At 39.5% G+C, this 23,102-nt stretch overlaps 1 protein-coding gene across 2 annotated transcripts in view; it reads right to left on the reverse strand.

The window, feature by feature from the left end:
* TTC1 (tetratricopeptide repeat domain 1) overlaps positions 1–23,102 on the reverse strand; it is a 34,300-nt gene that overhangs the window by 2,604 nt on the left and 8,594 nt on the right. For both annotated transcript variants that reach the window (XM_011356719.2, XM_023528616.1), the window contains exons 3-7: positions 13,790–13,850; positions 12,451–12,563; positions 9,218–9,254; positions 5,873–6,021; positions 3,590–3,644 (exon numbers count right to left, since the gene is read on the reverse strand). In XM_011356719.2, coding sequence (XP_011355021.1) covers positions 3,590–3,644; positions 5,873–6,021; positions 9,218–9,254; positions 12,451–12,563; positions 13,790–13,850 — 415 coding nt within the window. The remainder of the gene's footprint in view (positions 1–3,589; positions 3,645–5,872; positions 6,022–9,217; positions 9,255–12,450; positions 12,564–13,789; positions 13,851–23,102) is intronic.

Genomic DNA, 23,102 nt, shown 5'->3' on the forward strand with positions numbered 1-23,102 from the left:
TCCTTGGCTCCTGACAAGAGTGAGCACGAATCTCAAGCTGCTCCCATCACACTCCCCAAGACGGGCGGCTCTGACCTTGGAGGAGCCTCTGTTCAAGGGCCACTAGCTGAGTGGAGGGAGCACTGTACGTCCCTCTCCAGTGCCCACAAAACAATTTCAAGTGCCAAGTGTGCACTTTATTTGATATCTACTATGTGAGGCACTGGAATCTAAAGAAGAATTATTCTCAGCTTTTGAGATGCTTGCAGTCTGGAGGACACAGACACAGACACAGACTGAGGTGTGCACAGAGGGTGCTCTCAGGACATGCAGGGCGTGGGGAAGGTGGCGTTTCAGGAGAGCTGCTCTGAAGGACGGTGAGCAGTTCCAGGGTGACGGCATGCTGCTGTTCTAGAGATGGCAGCAAAGCCACGGGAAGGATTCGAACTGCAGAAACTGCAGATGGAGAGGGAGAACTGGGGCCTTTTGCAGGCTCTCACTTTGCCTAACAGGCTGAAGGACCCGCCCACCAAAGGGAGCCTTGAACTTTGAGCTCAGCTGACCTTATGGAGTGCAGCCAAAAAATGCGCTTCTCCAAATGCAGGGAGCACAGGTGCTGTGCTCCGTGCAGAGGCCACGCGTCCCATGGCCGCTCTCAGTCAATGACAGTGCGTGACAGGGACAGGTGAGAGACTCCAATGATGGGCAACTCTGGCCCCCATGGCTTTGCTGAAACGTTCTTAGCACTCTTCCCACCCAACTTCCCTCTCCTCACAGGGCTCTGCCAGCTCCCCCAGCACTCCCGCTCCCGCCCCTCTGCCCCACTGCCCCGTGCAGGTGTTTCCCCCAGTGGATTCGGTGTACGTGCAGCCCAACCTCGGCCTCTGTTTCTGAGGACCCAACCTCACACATGTGGTATCACTCTTTGTCCTTTTCTCATATTCCTGCCTTTATAATGTAAGAGCTTCGCTATTATCTCCAGAACAGCAGAACAGTATGAGAAGTTCTGCTTGCTGAAGCACCTGGCACGTAGCAGAAACTAATAAAGACCCGTGATTAAATAGTCTCCATGTCAGAGAAGACATGCAGTTACCTAACTTTAATTCAACCAGTATGTCCTAAGTATGTATGTGTGGCATTTGCTGCATGTGGCTGAGATGCAAAAATATAAGACACGGTTTTTACACCAAAATAATCTTAGATGTGATGGGGAAGGTAAGACATACACACAGAAGCCGAGATAAACAGCTGAGATAAAATGCTATGAGGGTCAGTAAGAGGAGGACTCCTTTCAGCTTGGGCAGGGAGGGAAGATTTGGGGTGCAGGAGAGTTTGCACTGAATCGCCACCAAAGAATAGAAGGACTGCAACCATTTGAGACAGAGGAAGTGGGTAGTGCAGGCAAAATGGTCTGAGTAAATGTAGAGACAGGTAGGCAAGAGCGAGTGGTGTGTCCAGTGGGCTGAAAGGCAGGCTGGAGGGTGCACTGCACCAGGTTCCCACGAGCAAGGCCCCGTGGGCTGATTCTGGTGCCATTGATGGTTTAAGAACTGAGCTTTCAAGACTGATGATGTTGTGGCAAAGTGAAGCATGAACCAGAAGAGGAGAGGCCTAGAGGTGGTTCTGACAGAGAGTGAGTGCAACATTATTGGAGAGGCCATTTAGTCACTGAACAAACGTGAATGTCTACGATGTTGGGTAAAGCAGCTCTGAAATCTGAGTGGGGTCAGTCGGGACATAAGGGAACAGAGCAGGACTTTATGGTAGGCCTAACAAGTTTTTAATGTCTGAAAAATTCACCCTTTGCTGTTTAAGGTGGTGGCAGAGAAGCACCTTCAGTGGAGATCACGCTCCTGAGTAGAGATGCACAATCACACTCATGAATTTCCTGCTACTGTTTAGCGAGTCAGGTCGGGCGCTCAGAGACTAAAGCAGCTTCTTGTACCCAAGCCAGGATCATCTGCCAAACTAGCCCATCTGCCACACTTTCTACTGGCTGGAAAATTCTATGTCTCCCTATCTGGGCAGTAATCAGGTCTCCTTATTTCCACTTGTAGCAAATCTGGCACCATCACTCAGCCTGAAAGTGCCAAAGTGTCCCTTACTGTTAGGATCTCATCAGATAAGATCCCATGGCAAAGAGAAGAGCCCACGACTGCCTGAGCTCAGACAAGAACGTTGACGACTAGAGATCAATGCTTGTCACTGGATCCAGTTCTGAGAAATAGTAGTTTCTGTGCCTCTAAGCAACATTATATGTCATGATAACCCCACTGACACATTTTGCATAATTTCTCTTTGGAGATCCTGACTGTGCAGTCAGTAGTCTGAGGAGAGCCAGAATGCCATTTGTTTTCACCTCCTTAAGATCACTGGGGCTTGATACACCTCATTAACAAAATAAAAGACAAAAATCAAATGACGTCAACAGATACAGAAAAAGCATCTGACAAGACATAATATCTATTTATGATTAAACACTCAATAAAAGGGGTATAGAATAAAAAGTACCTCCACATAATAAAGGCCATATATGATAAACGCTTGGCTAATATCATGCTCAATGGTGAAAAACCAAAAAATTTTCCTCTACGATCAGGAACAAAACAAGGACACCTACTGTCACCACTGTGATTCAACACAGTATTGGAAGTCCTAGCCAGAGTAATCAGGCAAGAGAAAGAAATATAAGGCATCCAAATTGGGAATGAAAAAGTAAAACTGTCACTATTTACATATATAAAACTCTAAAGACTCCATCAAAAGACTATTAGAAACAATAAACAAATAAAATAAAGTTGCAGGATACAAAATCAATATACAGAAGTCTGTTACGTTCCTATAAACTAACAATGAAATATCAGGAAAAGAAATGAAGAAAACAATCCCATTTACAATTCCAACAACAAGGATAAAATACCTAGGAATAAACAAAGGCTGTGAAGGACCTATAAACTGAAAACTACAAGACACTGTTGAGTATTATGCCACTCTGGGTCTCCACTCCTATTCTGATATTCGTAAATGACAGGCCGAGAAGGGAGGGGCAAGTATGTTCTATCCATTCATAATTCCAATCAGGATCCCCACCTCCCCCAAGGAAGGGGTACACAGGTCTTCTAATGAAAAAGAAGTCAACTTACAGAGAGAAAAGAAAAAGCAGGTCAAAGATTAATGAACTTAAATAAAAGCTCATTTTGTTAAATAATCACGTCGTAAATGCCGATGACAAATGGTATTCAGCAGTTTTTTAATCTTTAACTGCTAGTCCCCAGCAGAAGCCATCATCCCCAGAGAAACTAGCACTAAAAATAGCACAGTCCACTGCAAAAAAGTCTGCTCGACTTCTTGAGAAGTGACATTAATTTGCACTCAAGAGTGACTACCCTCCAAGGATCTCACAGCCCGTGAACCACAGTCACGTCACCTGGGACAGGGAGAGAAGAAGGCCTGAAAGCCTGGTGGGGCTGAGTCACGCAGAGTGACTTCTCCCCTCCAGGCTCTCCTATAGTAGGTGTCATCCTTATGCAGTATTTAGGAAGAACAGAGTCTAGCCATTCAAACTATTAACGCGTAACAACAAACTGACATCGTTTGCCAAGTGACTTACCTAACATCTCTTCCTTTAGTCTTTCATTACGTTCTTCAATTTGCTTAGGTAATCTCTGAGGAAAAAAGAGGAGAAAAAAGAATTGGTAAAAAACAAAATCCCTCAGCTTTATTTTGAATTTGAGAAACATTAAAAACCTAATGTGAAAGTGAGATCAGGTTAAGTACAGATGTGATATGAAAGAAAAAAACCAAGTGTTTGTGGGTGGGCTGCACGAAGACAGGAGCTTTTGTTTGGTTCACTGTTGTATTCTCAGTTCTTGACAACAGAGGCCAAGGAGGACCTCTATAAAATACATACAAAAAAATGTCTGAAAGAATACTTACTGGATGTTTACAGTGATATATTTAGGTGGTAGGATTATGAGTGATATTTGTATTTTTAATTATTTTTGTCATTAGTATTTTTTAACTTGAAGTCCCTTCTTTATATTATCTAGTTTGTTGAGAAAGGGTCAGATCAATATTGGATGCTCCTATATGATCATCTAGCTCAGTGCTTTTCAACTTTGGCACTACTGACATTTTGGACTAGGTAATTCTTTGTTGTGGGGAGCTGTCTTGTTCACTGCAGGGTGTTTATGGTATCAATGGCCTCTGCCCACTAGATGCCAATAGCACCTCCCACTCATGACAGTGTCTCCAGACATTGCCAAATATCCCTGGGAACCAAATCGACCCCAGTGAGAACCACTGATCTAGAGTAGAGTCTCCTGTGGCCACTTTTAGCTCTGTAATTGGCCCCAAGTACTCCAGTAATACCCCAAGAATTTCAGTAATAACTCAGTTACAATAATTCAAAATAAAATACATTCTTTATGCTTATAACAACTAGCATAAAAGGCTTCTTTTCATACAAGACTTAAAACTAATTTGACAAGGATAAAAGATATCAAAAATTTAGCCAAGATTTTAAGTATTCCCTTTCCTCATGTCAAATTCAGTCAGTCATACCACCAATCAGAGACATGTTAAAGTCAGATAAAGGATTAAAACTGGTTTTAAATTTCTTATGTATTTTAATTACCCAAGCCAGGTGGTCTCCCATTACTCCATGTCTAGATAAATAAAAGATCTGTTATAATAGAAAGAATGTGCCTCGAGTATGTATAAAAACAGAGCAAAACAAAACTCAAACCACCTAGGATATTAATGCAGAAAGATCAGTCAACATTTATTTCTTAGGTCTGCACAGCAGAATAATGAATGGTGAAATAAGTGGCAAATCCTGCAGAGCAGGGGCCATACAGGAAACAGGTGATTAGAGGACTCGGTGGAAGGCAACAGGGAGTGATGTGGTCAGCGGTGGAACCGGAGAGCTCCAGCCCAACGCCGACGCGCACGGTTTAGGAAGAACCCAGTATGTCCACATCTTCCAGTTTTCAAGAGGAGTCTGACTTAGATTTTTATCTAGTAAAATCTCCCCATTTTTAAATGTTGGCAGGTGCTCTCAATTAAAAAACAAAAAGTTGGCTTAAATAAAACAAGCCTGTAGCTTTCTGCCTCCTGTCTGCTGGCCTGTGATCTCTCTGTTGCACCCCGGGCTCATGGCAGACCCCTCCCCACTAATGGCTCTCTGCAAGCCTGGTGGTTAAAGCCAGTGTTTCTCAAATCTATCTGAACATCCATTATTTTGGGGCAATAACATGTGCACATCCAATTCAGTAGCACCTCCTTTAGAGTACATGTTGCTCTGTGCATTAGGGACAGCCACAGAATGGTGCTAAAAGTACAAATCTGGAGTTATTTCTAAAGGGGGCAAAACCAGCGACATTTAGCTAATTTACGAATGACATAAAATTACGACGTTTAGAAGCAAAAGGATTTTTGCAGTGCAAAGGACAAGAGTAAAGGTCATTTTAAGAAAGATAAGGTTAATTTAGGATATAATCAACTGGATATGTGTTGGGCATACGACAACAGAAACTTGGTAAATGAATAAGAAAAGGGTGGATAGAAAACCAGAAGTTTATTACTACCTATAAACACTAAGATGTACTTTGGTCTGAACTGTACAACTACAATGGAGAAGATTTTCCTAGCCCATCATGAAATTAAGTTCTTGTCAACCCTAGAGATAGATCCAAGGTTTACATAGATAACACTGAGAATGGAGAGTAAATGGTAGATGGTCACAATGAGTCTATGGCCACCATTTCAAACTTCTACTGCCCATATATTTTGATAAACTCCTCAAAAGCACAGAAATGGAATGTAGTTGTGTCCCAAAGGATTAAGATTCACTGTGTTGCAACATACGGAAAAGAAGAAAAATCAGGTTTACCATACAAGCCTCTCTCGCTTGGTGTACTGATGGATCTTTTTCTAATATGGATTTATAGTCTTCCAGGGCTTCATCTAGCTTGTCAGTTTTCTCATACAACTCCGCTCTCCTCAATATGGCCCTGATGTAGCTGGGGTTTAACTGAATGGCTGTAAAAAGAGAAAAAATAATTGTTACCGTGAAGAAAAAGAGCGTATACATCCTCAGCTATATCAAGTTTATTAACCATCCTCCAGGGTCTAAAAAGAAGAGTCATTTGTCAAAGGCTATCCCTGGAGTCGACAAACTTTTTCTGTAAAGGGTAAGATTGTAAAGATTTTAGGCTTTGCAGGACAGACGTCTCTGTCTCCACTCTGCTATCGTAGCATGAAAGCAACCACTGACAATTCCTAAACAAACGAGGTGGCTGTGTTCCCATAAACCTTTGTTTATGGATGCAGAAATTTGAATTTTGCATAATTTTCATGTGTCATGAAATATTATTTCTCTTTTCATTTTATTTCCAACCATTAAAAAATGTAAAAACCATTCTTAGCTCATGGGCTGTACAAAAGCAGGTGGCAGGCTGGATTCAGCTTGGGGCTGTAGTTTACCAAACCCTGGTCTATATCCCGAGACCTGGTTTTCACCTACTTGTCCTTCACCCAGTTCAGAATAGGCCCGAACACAGAGCTCAAGTGCACAGTGAGAAAGAGAGAACTGGAAGGTACAAATTAAAGAGTTGAGGGAAAACAGTTTGGTGGCCGACACTGCTATCATTCCCTTTTCTCTAGGCCTCCACTACTGAGGTTACAGTTTGAGCTAAACCCTCACTGTTCCATCAAACTACTGCTCCAGCCCCTTCAGGGTACATAATAGTCTTTCCTTTACCCAACCTTCTAATAATCCTCTGCGCATGTGTTGGTTCAAGGTAGGAGTGTGTGTGTGTACACAACGGAGTCTGTTCCGGGCACCATAAATATGCAATGCCTATCAGACAGACATTCATCCAAGAAGAGATGTCAACTTTGCAATGGGCTCCAGACCACAGGGAAAAGCTGAAAACATAAACTGTAGCATCGAGATGATTTTTAAAGTGTCTGAACTGGATGAGATTGTATAGGGAGAAAATATAGAAGGGGGAAAAAAAAAGGGCCGTATGTAGGACTAACATCTAGGGACTTCCAAAATGTTGAGGCTGACAGAGAAGCCAGCAAAAGAGAAGGAAGAGGACTAGCCAATGAAATAGGAAAAAAAAAAAAAAAAAAAAGAGGCATGATACACTGTACTAAATGCCTTTGGGAGGTCAAGTAAGTTGAGGATAGAGAAGCAGCTATTGACCTGAGCAAGATGAAGTTGTTGGTGACCTTTACCAGATGGGTTTCAGTGGCATGAATGAAACAGAAGCCGAATGGGTATGGGGTGAGGAGAGAATGGGAGGTGGGCTCTAAAGCAGACAGCAAGTACGGACAATTCTTTCAATGAAGAGGATCAGAGACATAGTACGGTAGCTGGAGGGGATACTGTTCAGGAGGTTTTCGGAGAACCCAATCTTATTCAGCATCTCAACGTACACGCTGTCAATCTCCCCTGAGCTCAGGACATCATATTCTTTTAAAATATCCCCAGTTATAATATTCACAGGAAAAATACTCCAATGACCTCTACTATATCTTTTACAAAAAACAGAACTCCCCAATTTACATTTTTACCCAGATATTTCTCCCTTCTCAACTAGTGGATCATTTCTAATAATGCAAATATATATTGAAAAGTAGAAACTTTCCCCACCATTACTTTATAAAAACATCTAAAATCATCATATAACTCTAATGTGATTTTCTTTTTCAATCTATATAAAGAAAATGAACTTAACCTTTACCTATGCCAAGGCTGAAAATCCTAAGGTTAGAAGCATTAAATATATATTGTTCCCTATGATGAGTAGTGACTCCAATATGAACCCAGAAATAAGCTGTTAAGTCCTGTGCCAAAGTTTATGAACTGAGTGGGAGTGTGTCTGCGTTGGTCCTTAATATGAATAAATCCTCCTCATGTCAAAGTATTCTGCATACAGGTACAATGCATGTAGCCAATAATGACTACATATAAGCACATGAATATTGGTTTAACAAAATCCAAACACTCTGGCTCCCCTACCTTTCGTTTTTGTTTGTTTGTTTGTTTTGACAGGGCTCCCACACTTAGGGCTACAGCTGGATATGAATCCTGTTTCCTAGTGTATACTCTGCTAATTGAGCTTGCAAGACATTTCTTCACCATTTGATTTCACAGAAAGGAGCTCTGAAAATCAGCAGCTTGTTCTTAATTTAAAGTCTTCAAACCCACACATCTCACACAGATTAAAGTTAAATTAAGGTTAAACACCTTCCTCCAAAGGAAACAGTACATTCAGAATTAGTTCCAGCCCAAGATAGTAACAGATCAAAAGTAGTTTGCTTGATTCTAATGTAGTAACCATTTCATTCAGATACTATAAATACCAAAAATAACAAAAAGAAAGCCCCCACAGAGAGGATGGCAGAGGGAATTCAGGCTTAGTATGAGAGTTGGACTGCATAACATATAAGGTTCTTTCTAATCCTACAATTCACTCTATTATCCAAAGGAAAACTGGGAGAAAAAAAAAGAAAAGAAAAACACAAAGTAATAATTAGCTAGAAACTCATGAGGGTAGTAAGATGCAAGAAAAAGTGATTATGTGCGTTCTCTACACAAAGCTGGTTAGAAGACAAGACAACTGTCTGGCCTATCAGGAAAGTTTTGAAAAACAAAACAAAACAATAATAATCCTAAGTCTGGGGGTGTCTTGAAAAGTTGGTGGGATGAAAACACCCTAATGGAATTCAGATAACAACAAAGCTTTGATTCGGTGTGTGGAACCTAAAAGAGTAATTGAAATGATGCAAGTAGGTCTGGAAGAATTATTATACCCGAAGAGTACCAATTTCCTAAAAGAAACTGCCCTCCCACCCCCTACCTCCAAACGCACAGATCCAATAGCCCTAATAGCAGCTAGGACCTTCAATTTTAATTTCAAAGTAACGTGGACACTACAGGAAGTAAATTCTGTTCCACGAGATTCTGCTGCCATGGTAGCTTTGAATTTTTCCTTACGTATTTACTAACACAGGATAAACTGACTGGACTACCTATTCAAAAGCACACTTACACTACGATGACTACAATACGGTACCTCTAAGAAGGTTGAAACAGAGCTGCCTCTTTGAAAGTCTGAGAGGAAGGGTACACACGCACAAGACCATGCTTGACTGAGAGCCTGTCTCTGTCTAGCCAAGGAAATGCTCTTGTATGTCAACATGTAACAAGACCAAAAAGTGGTACCTTTGCTGCAGTCACTGATGGCCATCTCTTTCTTGTCCTAAAAGGAAATATAACATTAATATGTGTTGCCCTAGTTCTATCTTAATGGCCCAAAGGCTCAATGACATTAATAATTGCTTATAGAGAAGCACAAATGCACTTTAAAGTAATCACACAAAAACATGCAAGTTTCTTCCAAGCTGAAATTCAAAACATGGTGACAGCTGACTTGAAAGTCTTCTGTTAACAAATTATTCAAGTAGCTTCTTCTGAAAGCATCTTTCAAGACTGTCGCTGACCTACTACATTTGCAAGACACTTTACGTTAGAATGCTGACACTGAGAAAACTTTGTGACCAATAAATACGGCAAATGACAGATATATGAATAACTGAATTAACAACCCTCCTCTCTGGCTAGTAGTTATATCATCATACTCAATGTGGTATCTTCCAGAAACTATACAGTTGGTCCATCTATAGACACATACACACACACACACACAGTGTGGCTTGTCATGTAGTCTCCCTTATAAAACATAATTTATTCACTGATGAAACAAAAATACAAAACAATTCACCAAGTAAGATAATTTAACTTGCTGAATCTAGAAGCATGGTGCAGTGGTAAGTAAGAACACTAAGACATCATAAGATCTAGATTCTAGTCCAGCTCTGACACTAACCTGCTATTTAACTCTTCTAGGTCTAAAATGTCTATTTTCCCCAAATTAGAGTTTTTTACAATAGTACCGAAATGTTAGTTCAAACGAATGCTCAATACTTCTATAATGGCTACTGTAGCAAATATCAAATATTTCTGCAGAATATTTTAGAGCAATGGGTACAGGGTGTCCATTTGGGGTCATAAAAAAGTTCTGGAACCAGATAGCGATGGCTGCATAACATTTATGAACATATTTAGGGGCACTGGATCGTAAACTTTAAAATGGTCAATATTATGTCCACAATAAACACAAAAGGTTCTAGAGTCGTCTGGGAAACACTATATTATACCTCTTCCCATGTTCATTGTAGCAATTTACATATTAGAAGCTCTAAGAGGTCCTGTAGTAAAGAAATCTGTGTGACTTGGTATAAATCAGTATTTCCCCAACTTATCAGATTTCTATATACCTAAGACTCACAATTTCATATTTTAAAGTTCTAAAATAGGAGTGAATCTTTCCAACTTATGTGTCCATCTTTTGTGGTATTTTATGCCCCTAAGAAACTATTACTGAGTTGCACTGCATCTTACCAACAATTGGCCTCTGCAGACCCAGAAATTACAGCATTTTACTGCAGAATTCTTTGTCTAAGGCTCACAGTCTACTAACACCTCAGGGGACCCAGCTGTTGCCTGAGGCTTAGAGTGGCAGGCTCTATGGGGAGGAGGGAGGGGGAGAATTAGAACTTATTTACCATCTTTTCGTAATTTATATGTCTATATACATACATAAAACAATGGCCATAACATATAAGACAATAGCTTTTCTCAATTTAGAGCCTATTCTTTTAGGGCTTTGTCTGCTCTTGTGTCGCTAGGCACAGAGCTAAAACTACTCTAAGCCCAGTTTGCCTTTTCTCTCTCTAGATATAAAATGTTAAGCTTGGCCAGAGGTACTGGGTCAGGGATGCTGAGCCTGCAAACCTTCCTTTCAGAAACTCTTCTTAAAGCAGTTAACCCATCACATCCTTAAAAAACTCAGAATATGGTCCTTAAATTATTTTATTGCATTAATCCTGGAAGTTTTCAAGTCTCTAATTTTAGCATCTTCTTAAAATATTGAGTACAATTTAAAAGAACAAAACAAACAACTCAACCTGACCCCCTGTGATTGTAAAGGAAACAATCAGAGAAACTCTTTTGCAGTTTCCTCAGATGCTGACAGACAAAAGACCATACGTACAGTGCCCTAACTCAAGAACTAGACGATTATGCCAGTCCAACCCCAGCAGTATCAATAACTTGGCAATTATGGAAACAGAGAATGTCAAGTCCCAGGAGTCAGATGGGTCTGGTGCATCTCCTGACATCGAAGGTGTCCTTGATTCCATTTCACAACAATTTCCAGTCTGAGAATACGGCAAGATGTCTCCCAGAAGCAAAAGCAAAAGATCAGAATTTTCCAATTCTGTTAGGTGTGAAATGTGTAAAAACTGTTAGGTGTGAATTCTGATTGATGGTAGAATACATTAATGAACATTGTTTTAAATATACTTAATTGTTCTATCTAATACAAAATGTCTGTTTGTATACTCTAGAATTATTTCTTCTCCTTTGCCACATGAATCGCTCTAAAAATACTTCACTTTAGAGACTGACTCCAATAATGAAACATACTAGTGCAGTTTTTTAAAAAACATTCTTCATGTCTAAGCATTCAAGCATGCCCCGCCACGCCCACTCCTGATTAAACAAATCAAAACCAAACCAAACCAAACCAAACTAAACCCCTGGTCATTCAAAGTGATTTCAATAGGGGCACAAGAGAATTTCAGGCAACATCAAAGAGAAAGTGATGGAGATACCTGACCTAAACAAAACCAACAAAAAATCACTTCACCTAGTCTACCGAGCTTGCTTTGTGGTTGCTTAAAGGTATGTTAGATAAATAACCTACCCTTTGTGCCTTGGACATAGTAGTGATAATTAAACAGATGTACTGTTTTTCAAAACTCCTCATTTTAATCCAGCAAAATTTACCAAGTTGACTAAATAGGAATCAGACAAATCAACAAGTCTAACTTTTAATACCAACACGACATAAAACAAATACGACTGTACTCCACATTCACCCTGCTACACCAGGTGCTCGATCCTTTGGAAACACACAAGGTTTCTAACTTTCCCCAACACCTATTATACATTTAAGGGCTACCCTCACCCTAACTTTTGGGCATTTCTCCTCACATCTATACTTTCAACAAAAACATCAGAATCTTAGGAATAAGTATCTTGAAGTCCAGAGTTTTAATCAGTGTTTCCCTTTGAGTCTTCAGAACTTCAGAGGCCTAAAATAAGCCACCATAGCTATTCTAGGACATGCACTACTTGGGTTTTTGCCTCATTAACCTGCCCTAGTTTGGTGGAAACTTCGCCAGCCTTCCCATGCAAATGTTCACTCAGCCACTTTAGATCAGAGACATACATGGGCAGGAAAGGGACTTTAAGCCCCTATGCTAGTTTGTGGCGAGAAGCTACCCTATGAAAACACTGCAAATTAAAAAGAAAAGGTCACAGATACATACCTGTTTCATCCTTGCAGCAGCTCTGTTTGAAAATAGAACAGACCTGTCTTTCTGGAAGCAGGATGGGCACATCTGAAGGGCCTGACTATAGGAACTTTCAGCCTCTATATAATCTGAGGATAAGGTAAAAGGTGAGAGGTCATTATGATTTTATTCCCAATATTACTGTATTCCACAGGATCTCAGAATGCATAGCTTTCCATTCACAGGACAAAGGTCTCAAATACGGTGTTCTATATGTTCAGTTTCCATTTAGCTTATCAATTTGGTAGGGAGTTTTGAAGGAGGATTTGAGAACTAGACAGAGGACAGTGACTGAAGTCTGTGATAAATGGCCTGGGATGAAGAAAAAAATTCCACGTGTTATGTTTTCATTAAAGATATTGTGTTTTCATAGTCAACCTGGCTAAAACTGCTTCCATGAAATGCCTGGAGAGACTTTTCGTGGGGCTAAACACAATCATGTAAACATCAGTAGTTGACTAAAGACCTTAAAAGAGAAAATGGTGAAAAATGTATATATTCATTGCTGCACACAGTATTATCGTCAGAGTACTAAAAAAACATTGTCTAGTCACTCCTTTCTCAGGTTTGAAAGATTTAATATTAATACAAAGAGATATGTTTTCAAAATCAGAACCATTAGTTCTCTTAGAAAAAAAAAGTGATGATTGCTAACCAGGATATAAGAAAAAAGATTTTAAACCTAAAAATAACTAGGGGGAAATGTTACTCCTAGATTTCTAAAGCATATCTTTATGAGAGGCGATAAAGGCTATGATAGGATCAAATAGTTCCCCCAAATTATCAGGTTGGACCCGACTTATCCCTAAGCACATGCAGGAAATCCAGAGGGACAGGAATGGCATCACTCTACCTAAGGCGTCCAAAGAAAAAGGTACATTAAAGATCACCCAAGTACAAGCAAAATTCTTCCCTAGGTTCTGCTGGAACCATTGGGCCAGTTTTTATAGCGCTATTACAAAGTGAAGAATGGGGTCCTGTTTTTACAGCAATGCAGAGACTTTTAACATCCCAGATTAGAGTTTTCCAAAGCAACAACCGAAGAGATTTTTCTAACTTCTGGACTTATAGATAGTGGATTACAGAAAAGAAAAATTATGCCTGTGCCAAGAGACACATGGTAACTGGTCACTGTCAGCTAAGAACGATTTGGATGTGGTATGAAACACTATTCTAAGGTGCTGGGAGGCAGTGCTGCACTGTTAGCAGCTTAGGTTCCTGGTTGTTTCCAAATGCTCTCTGGGGTTTCTCCCGACTCTACCAAAGAATAAGGAGTCAAAATGACCAGACATCAATGCTGAAATAGTTCTCTTACCTCCTTTCTTAAACTGCACATTTCCCTCCTCCTTCAGTCTAGTGCTCTCTTCTCTTCTTTTCTAAAAGAAACCAGAAAATTACATCATTTGCTACATTATTATTGTAAGTGGACAAAAAGGTCAGCTTTCCTTACATATCAGGCTATTTAATAGGCAGCAACTTAAGAAATGGGTCAGTTTTATCTAAATCTCCCACAGATAGAGAGAAAACCACATGACCATCTGCCTAATCATCGATCTCATTCTTGATGTTTAAAACACAAAACCCAGGTTTCCTATGCTTCTATCTTATATGTGGAATGGTAATTCAGGTATAATTTAATTTCTATTTACTCATACTGAAACTAAACAACACATCCACTGGTATGCTTATCTCTGTAAATTCAAATTCTGGACCTGATACTTATTAATTGCATGATGTTGGACAAGTTCCAGATCCTTCTGAACTTGAGTTTCTTCATCTAAAAGATGAGGCTTTGATAGCTTTATGGATTAATGTGATGATGAATGTAAAGCTCACAATACAGTGACTGGAACATAAGGGCTCAGTAAATATGAGCTGTGATTTTTCTGTAAAATAAGTAACAATACTTCTTGAGCTACAATTGTGGTTTGTATCATGAAGACACTGGAATGCATGCCAGTGGAGCACATTATGGGGGACGAGCCTCATCTGCAGGGTCAGGGCAGCATGCTATTAGCAGGAAATTTGAAGAAACCCAGATAAACCTGTTTTCTCTTAGCCTCTTCTAACAACTCAAATTCACACAGACGGTGAAGCACTCATCAAACTCAAAGGCAAAATGAATGTTTTTTCTGCAAAGATGACACATGCTGAGTCCCTGTGTGCTTTCAGCCCTGAACATCTTAGCAGTATGGTCGGCACAAGCAGAACTGGCAGGAGCGACTGCTTGCCTGCCACCTTTTGAGAGTGTTTCGTTTTGTTTATGTCTCTGGAGACTTGCAAATATGTTGAGACTATGGTGCTTCCCGAATGCCTATTAGACTCTGGACGAAACAGAGCACTTGATGAATCTCAAAAAAAACTAAAAGGTAGGTATAAACTGATCTAATTGTTATGGTATCTGCTACGTACTAGATGTACAGCAGATACAGATATAATTAATTTTAAGAAGAAGGGCTATTCTAAGGAGTACAGAAAAACAAAATAGGTGGTGGTGGTGGTGAGAATCAAATATAAGAAGGTGGCCACATTTACCTAGTACTGCCCAGGAGGGAGGTGCTTGTAATGTGTTCTATCGTATCAGTTAGGATTTTGGAATGCAAGCAAAAAGACAATCTTAGGCAAAAAAATTTTAAGGGGGCAGATGTACTGGAAAGATATTGGAGGTTCATACAATCAATGGGAGGCCTAAAATATAGGCTTAGAAAACAGGCAGAACTTAAGGCAGCTCTGTTAAGTCAAGAAGGAAGAAAGCATTAAGTGTCTTTTAGTGAAGAGTCTGGCCAAGGCTGGGCTATAATAGTAGCAGATGAATTCTAATCATTCCCTCCTCTTTGCCCCATCAAGATTCAAAGTCCTGATCAGAAGCATCCAATGAGCCAAGTGAGGGTCACATACCTTGGCTGTCAGAGAACAGAGTGAAGGACATGGGGTACTGCCATTCGACAAGATTATGACACAGATGAATTCCTCCAAAAAGGAAGGGGGGTGGTGTTGGATGCTGTACACCAAGAAAACCCCATAATAAATCCAGTTAAGTTATTTCAACCCTGAGCAGCCAATCTCTTCTCCAGTACCAACTCACCAGGAATGTTCAACACAGATGAATCACTCACACCGCCAGATCAGACTCTTGTGAAGTTATGTGTGAGTTTAAATCATTCGTCAGTAAATTTAGAACATTAAGATCCTAACCAAAGCCTAGATCCAAGATATGCCTAAGAAGGAATTATGGTCAGCCCAAGAAAAGCTCGTAGTGTCTTTAAAACTAGGACTACAAGATGAACTGGCAAAGAAAAAGGCCCCAGAACAACAATTTCTAAAGCCAATTATCCTTAGGAAGGCATTTTATTTTTTTGGCTGATCAATCACAACTCAGTGACCCATTAAGCAACACTGGAAAGGAGCTGCTGCTCCCACAGATTGCGTATTGAGAATTAATGCAATTATCAATATCATGCTGAACATCTCCTTGGAAACAGCTAAAAATAGGACTCTGAGGAAAAAGCTGCACTATCTCCCAGCTGTGCCAAGAGACCAACTTGATCCTAGTACAAAGACTAGGGTTTATTCTGCTGCTGGAACACAGTCTTTCCTCAAAGATGGCACGCATACTGTGTAATGCTACTGGGATCCAAGGACAGATTTTATTCTGCGTAAGTCTTACTTAGCATGCTAAGTGGCAGGGGCAGTCATACACAAATGAGTGCCGATACTCTGCAGCATTATCGGGTGCAAATCTGTCCAGGTTCTAATGGGTGAGGAGCCCTCAATGCCTTTTAACACATTCGGGAGAGGGCTCACAGGGAAACTTCTGTGCTAGAATTCCATCTCCATAACTATGGGAACCAAAGAAACTTTACAGGACTCTTTACTTCTGTATTCCTTGCCAGGACTGTAAACTCAGAGGAAAACAGTGACATTACTCTGCATCATAAAATCATCACAGGAACTGTCAGGGAAAACTCCAGACAATATCCTTGATCAATGGAGTTTCTCTCAACAGTTATTAGCACAACTGCAGACTGTTTGGCCTGGTATTCAGAGTCCAGGGTGCCAACCATTACACTCTGGAACCTGGCCTGGTATTCAAAGTTCAATATAACCTGTACCAGTATAGCATTTCACTGCCTAAAATCTGCCGTTACATACATTAGCTCATTTGCTTTTCAAGACAATTCTGAGAGGTGGGAATGGAGGTATTTACCCATTTTACAAGTGAGGAAATCAAGACTCAAATCTCTTGTCCTTCACACTACATCAAACTTCCATTCCAACCTTCTTATCTCCTGTTACTATCCTATGCCGGTCCTCTCTTCTAAGCAATCCGATCTTTATTGTCTCTCAAAACTCACCGTGCTTAGTCTTCATTCTGTTCTTTCACGTATGCACGAGATGCCCTTGTTGCTCTTCCACATCTTTCAATTGCCCAAACCAAATTTTCCTATTTTCAAAGTCTAAGCACAAACCACATGCCCTTCCCAGGGATGCCTTTCACTTCCTTGCTCACAAGGTCTTCCACTGAATGCAAACTGTATATAATACCTCTAATTTGAGAATTCAATTCTGCCTCAAAGGTTATTAAAAAATATATAAAATAACATATATAATATATACAAAATAATATATATATAAAATAAAAAGCACTGTGAAACGTTTGGAATATTACACAGCGCCCAAGTGATTTAAATGGGTTATAAAACACTGCACTGTCCTTAGACCTGGGCAAGAAGGGCCCCTGTCAAGGCTCTCTTCTGACCACTTCTTCCTCCCACGGGCCATTTTCAGCCCACGTTCTAGGATTTCCTGCCCAAGGCTCCCTGGCCCACTTCCGGGATCCGCACGAGCCTTTGCCTGGGTCTGTCCTCCTAAGAGCGGACTTTGCTGCAGGTGTACATTATGTTCCAGGTGCAACATTTGTACCCTGCCTACTCCAGGCCTGGAATTAGCCATTCCTCCAGGGAGTCCTGGATCTTTTCAGTGGGGGATGGCATTTAGAAACCAAGATCTGAGTGCTAAAATGCTCCTGTTACTAGGGAGTCATTACTTGTAGGCCCTCTCATTTAAGAAATCTAGGAAACACATCTTAAAAAAAGAAAACAAAAAACCAGAGTCAAAGCATACATACAAGGGAAATCTGGTATGAACCCAGACAAGTACACACCGCAGCGAGGATTCGTCCTTACTTTCTCTCACAGTGAAAACTCTGGTTCCCAATAATAGTAATATACTTACTCATTTGTTCTATCCTACAATAAACAAAAACATTTTTGAAATTACTAAATGAATAATGAAACTACTATGGAAAGTTCAGGATTCCACTGCAGTTGACTATAGAATACATCCTCTAAGGTGGTCCAGCCAGAGCACTGTGTCCAAGGTTACTGAAATTATTCTCTATGTAATCAACTTGATATAATTATGTTAATATATATTCAATTTGATATAGTTACATTAATTTGTTCCTGTTTGTAATCCATTTAAGGTTTAATTTTTCCCTCATCTGCCCTGATTAATTTTAATATCCAAATATGTAAAACATTTACTATGTGGGACTTCTGATGTGGCGATGTGAGGCTGCCAAATCTAACCCCAAAGCAACTAAAAAATTGGACAAAATCATCAAAAACAACCATTTCAGTGCCCCAGAAATCTAGGAAACACATCTTAAAAAAAGAAAACAAAAAACCAGAGTCAAAGCATACATACAAGGGAAATCTGGTATGAACCCAGACATTGACTAAAGGCTTACAACAAAGTAACACTTATTCATGGAAAACTACTGAACTTCAAGAGATACCCATGGAAATCTGTGGTGGACGTGCTAGGGACAGCTCTCTCTTCTTCCTCCTGTCACTGGACATGGTAGTTCTAACATGGCAAGGTAGGCTATGAATAACCAGCCATTTCACTGCAGGAGGAGGCTGACATGACTCCAGGCAGAAAGCAAAATATGCCCTGCCTAGTATAAGTAAGTAGCAATTTGAGCGGCAAACAAACAGAGAAGTTCAGGGGTTCTACTATTCTGCAGTTGCGGTCCTGCTTGGGCAAACTAGGGAACCATGGAGCAGACAGACATGTAACAGGGAGACAGAAGAAGAGACAGTCACAGAGGCACCTGATTGATAAACTCTTCAAATATCCCTGGCTGAAGATGGTGTACATGCTTGGGAAGAACAGAAAGGACTGAAGCTATTCACACATCCTTGTCCTATTGGGATATTGGGACCCTGTGCACATGTGCTGAGTGAGACATAAGAAGGTCCAACTGGGGCAGACTTAAAAACTGCCTGAACTTGGAATATGCTTCTAAATCTACACACAGACCCACTAACAGCAGGTGGAAGTTTTATTGGTTTGAGATATTTGAAAACAATCTCTGACCAGTTATGGCTGACCACTAAGCTGTGCAGAAACAGGACCAACCCCAAGAAAGCCAGACTTAAAAATAAAACCAAGAAAAGGTAAAAACAAAACCCAATTGAGCAGAGCCATCAGTGGTTACATACTCCAGGGGTAGGTCTTTAAAAGACAAAAAGATTATATGAGAGTAATTATGACATTATATATTGATATAATGTATATGATGATGGTAGCACACAAAAGAGGGGAAGGAAATGGAGTTACATTGAAGTGAAGTTTCTATTTTTTACTGGAATCACGCAGTATCAGACTAGACTGTAACAACATGCCTGATGTAATTTGTATAGCAATCACTAAGAAAATTTAGCTAACACACTTAAAAATTAGAAATATTAAAATGGTACACACAAAACAGTATATAACACAAAAGAAGGCAGTTAAAGTCAGAAACAGTAAAAAAGATACAAGACATGTAGAAGACAAAATGGCTGATGCAAATTCAACTATATTAATAAACACATTAAATATGAATGTACTAAACACTCAATCAAATGACAGGGATTGCCAGGCTGTATTTAAGATCCAACCATATGCTGTCCATAGGGCACACTTTAGATTCATAGACACGAATAGGTTGAAAGTAAAAGGACAGAAAAAAATATGCAAACAGTGACCATAAAAGAGATGAGTGGTTGTCTTAGTCAGTTTGGGATGTTATCACAAAATTACCAGAGGCTGGGTGGCTTATAACCAACGAACATTTATTTCTCACAATTACAGAGGCTGGGAAGTCCAAGATCAAGGTGCTGGAAGATTCGGTGTCTGGGGAGGGCCTGTTTCCTGGTGTATAAGTCTTCTCGCTATAACCTCACCATGTGACATGGCAGAATGGTCAAGAGAGCCCTTTTCAGTCTCTTATTAGGGCACTAACTCAAATCATGAGGGCTCTGCCCTCATGACCTTTTCACTTCCAAAGGCTCCATCGCCTGACACATGTAGACTGAGAGTCAGTTTACAACATATAAATTTTGGGGGGATGGCAACATTCAGTCTACAGCAGGCACAATGGGCTTTATGATAATAAATATCAGAGACAAAAAAGGAACATTTCAGGATAAAGGGGTCAATAAATCAAGAAAATCTAAATGTATGTGCACCTAACAGGTTATAAAATACATAAAGAAAAAAATGACACAATTCAAGAGGAAAAACAATCCAACATTGTTAGAGATTTCAATACCCAATATTAGAAACTGATAGAATGAGAAGTACACATGGAGAAATATAAACAAAACAATGTATGTCTTAACACACTTATAAAATATAGACACACATAACTACTACTCAGAAAAAGAGAACAAATCGCCAGAAGCTTCCCACATGGCCCTTCCAAATTCGTAAGCCCCTCCTTCTCTCCCAGCCAAACATTCAATTAGTTTCTCGTAAATTAACTTGGAGGATAATTTATGCATACTTGACTGGGGTTAGCATACTTCTGAAAAATTGCAGAATTCACTTATGCTTGCCTCCTTAAGGGAAACGTCTAAAAATGACTTTTGAGAAATCTTAGAGGTCCCAGACCCTTAAGTATTTTGCGGTCTACACTCACGTTGAATTTTGACTTAATAGCTATAACTTACACCTTCTGGTTGCTTTTATGTGCTATCATTTAATCTTTATGAAGCTTTATGAGATAGGTACTATCATTCTACTTTATACCAAGTTAAACGATGAAGCTAGGACAGGTCTGTCTAACCTGTCATGTTCGTAACCACAGACTACACTGTCTTCCACAGGTGTGGAAATAAAACTGCAGGAAGAAATAACTGAATAAAACGCAGAAATTGCTGTGAAAAGGTAAACACAGTTATATGCTTTATAGTCCTAAAGAAAAGGTAATTTATTTCCCAGGTAATCATTTTCTTGGATCATGAGGTAAAAAAAGAATTTTGCATGACATGGGGAACTGTACTTCCTTAAAGACGAAAGAACTTTGAAACATTATATTGTAGAAAACCATTCAACAGCATGGTCTCTACTTTTTACACTCATCAATTCTCCAGTTATTTAGAAATTTTATTGCCACTCAAATCTCTGAATGGTGATCCAACCTGAGTCTAAATGAGGTTTTTTTTGTTTTGATAAATGATGTCACTATAAACTAAATTAGGTTTTAAATAATAATCTGACAAATAGGTAGAGCTGAGTGTTTGGAAAAGGATACAAACTTGGTCTTAGCTGACATTATCATTATTTATTTATTTTTTAGCTATTAAAATTTAGCTAGATCATTGAGATAAAGATAATCTTTTAAAAATGGTCCTGGGACAGCTTGCTCATTTGGGAAAAAAAATTAGATCTATATGTCACACTGTACACAAGAATAAACTCCAAGTGGCTTAGATATCTAAATATAAAAAGTGAAGCATGCGAGCACTAAAAAAACACATAGGTAAATTCCTTTTCAAACCTCAGGGAGGGGATAGCTTTCTAGCTGTGACTCAAAATCCTAGAGAACTCCAACTGACACAACTTTAAATTTTGGTGTAACTTGGCAAAAATGCCAGAAGGTGCTCCTCCATTCTCTTATTAATTATAAAACCACTCTCTCTACCAGAGACTCTCTCAATGCAATGGCTGGCTAGGAATATTCCCTTTACTTTAGGTCAGTGACTGTAACAAAAACACAGTTGACTTGAAACTTAGAAGTGTATATCCCTTCTATCATTAGTAATGATAAAAACTTGCATTTAATACATTAAAAATATTATCTAAAATAATCATGCACTGAGCATGTGTTTAATAGACAATGGAGTAGGCCAAGAGGTTCCTATCAGCAAGTTAATTTCCATACTGTAATCGATTAGTGGCTCTCTGCTTCCCCCTGCAGCTTTGTGAAGTGATTGCTACAAAATAAAACAGCATAAACTTAAGCATAGTACTCAGAGATCAATCATAGCTGGGTAAAAAGGAAGGTCCATACTTGCTAAAGAGCTGGAAAATGGAGGCACACGCAATAAAATTTTCCGCTTCAGTCCTATCTAGGTGCAATGAGAAAACTGTACACTGAAAGGGCTGGGGATACCTGTCTTACAAATTATTCTGAAGGGAATTCTTTATCATTAAATAAAAGCTTCGGTTTTCTTTGAAATCAGACATCATTTGTTTTACACATACAGACATATTTGCTCTTTCCACAAGTCACTTTCAGAAGCCCTCTAGAGAGTCTGGAGGGAGGGAGGATCTCTGGATTTAAGCTGTAGCTGGAACTTGACTCTCATTAAGTCTTACTCTTCTGAGGAAAGATGACTGATCTAAAAGGACTTAATCGTGGAACTATTTCCTCATTTCTTCACTCAGAAAATTCTATTTCCCAAAACTCAAATTAATAGAAATAAATTTCCTTATTTTTGTACTGCCTAAATTCTGCCCAACAAATAAGTCTTTTTCAGACCTTGAGTACAGATGAGGGTAAAAGAAAACATCTATTAGTAAACTATTCTTCCGAAGCTGGATGCAATCAATATACTGGTTAAGTCAATACTTTGTTTTGGAAGCTTAGTTGTCTCTGTCGATCTGGTTCTCTGTCTCTCAAGTGTGGCCACGGCTCTACTGATATCAAAATGACCCAGGATGCTTGTTAACAAAGCAGACAATCTAAATGGATCCGCTCACTTCCAAGTTTTAGAATAAATAACCCTTATTTCTCCTGTTTTAAATTCAAAATCAGAAATATAAGGTCCCTTCTAGTTCTTATATTCTGGGATTTCATTTAGTCACCTTGCCAATAGCACTGATTAAACCCAATACTGGTAAACTCTAAGAAATTAATAAATACAGCAACCTTAGTTCAAAAGGATGCCCATTAGAAATAAAGGAGAAACAACAAACCAGAAAGGATTTTCTTATGACATTAACAACATATGCAGGCCACTATGGAAAACTTACTGAAAACTTTCTAGAAGCAACCAAGAGAATGTTCTCTGCAAACATGCCCACTCTCACAACAGTGATAAGATTATAAAAATAATGCAATGAGGTAGCAGAAACATGGAAAGCAAAAGGATTAAGTAATGTGGGATTTAGGAAAAATAAGAGCGAGGAAAAGGATTGATATAAAACGTTTATTCTGAACCATTACTTCAGTAATGGCTCCTGGTTAAAGATAAAACAGCCTTAAAGGAAAGAACAATTCTTTACTTTTTCGGAGCCTAAGGAAAATGTTTTAAAATCCCCACAACCATGTGCTCTGAGTCTATGTTCAC

The sequence above is a fragment of the Pteropus vampyrus genome, unplaced genomic scaffold, assembly GCF_000151845.1.
Source record: "Pteropus vampyrus isolate Shadow unplaced genomic scaffold, Pvam_2.0 Scaffold30, whole genome shotgun sequence".
Lineage (NCBI taxonomy): Eukaryota > Metazoa > Chordata > Mammalia > Chiroptera > Pteropodidae > Pteropus > Pteropus vampyrus.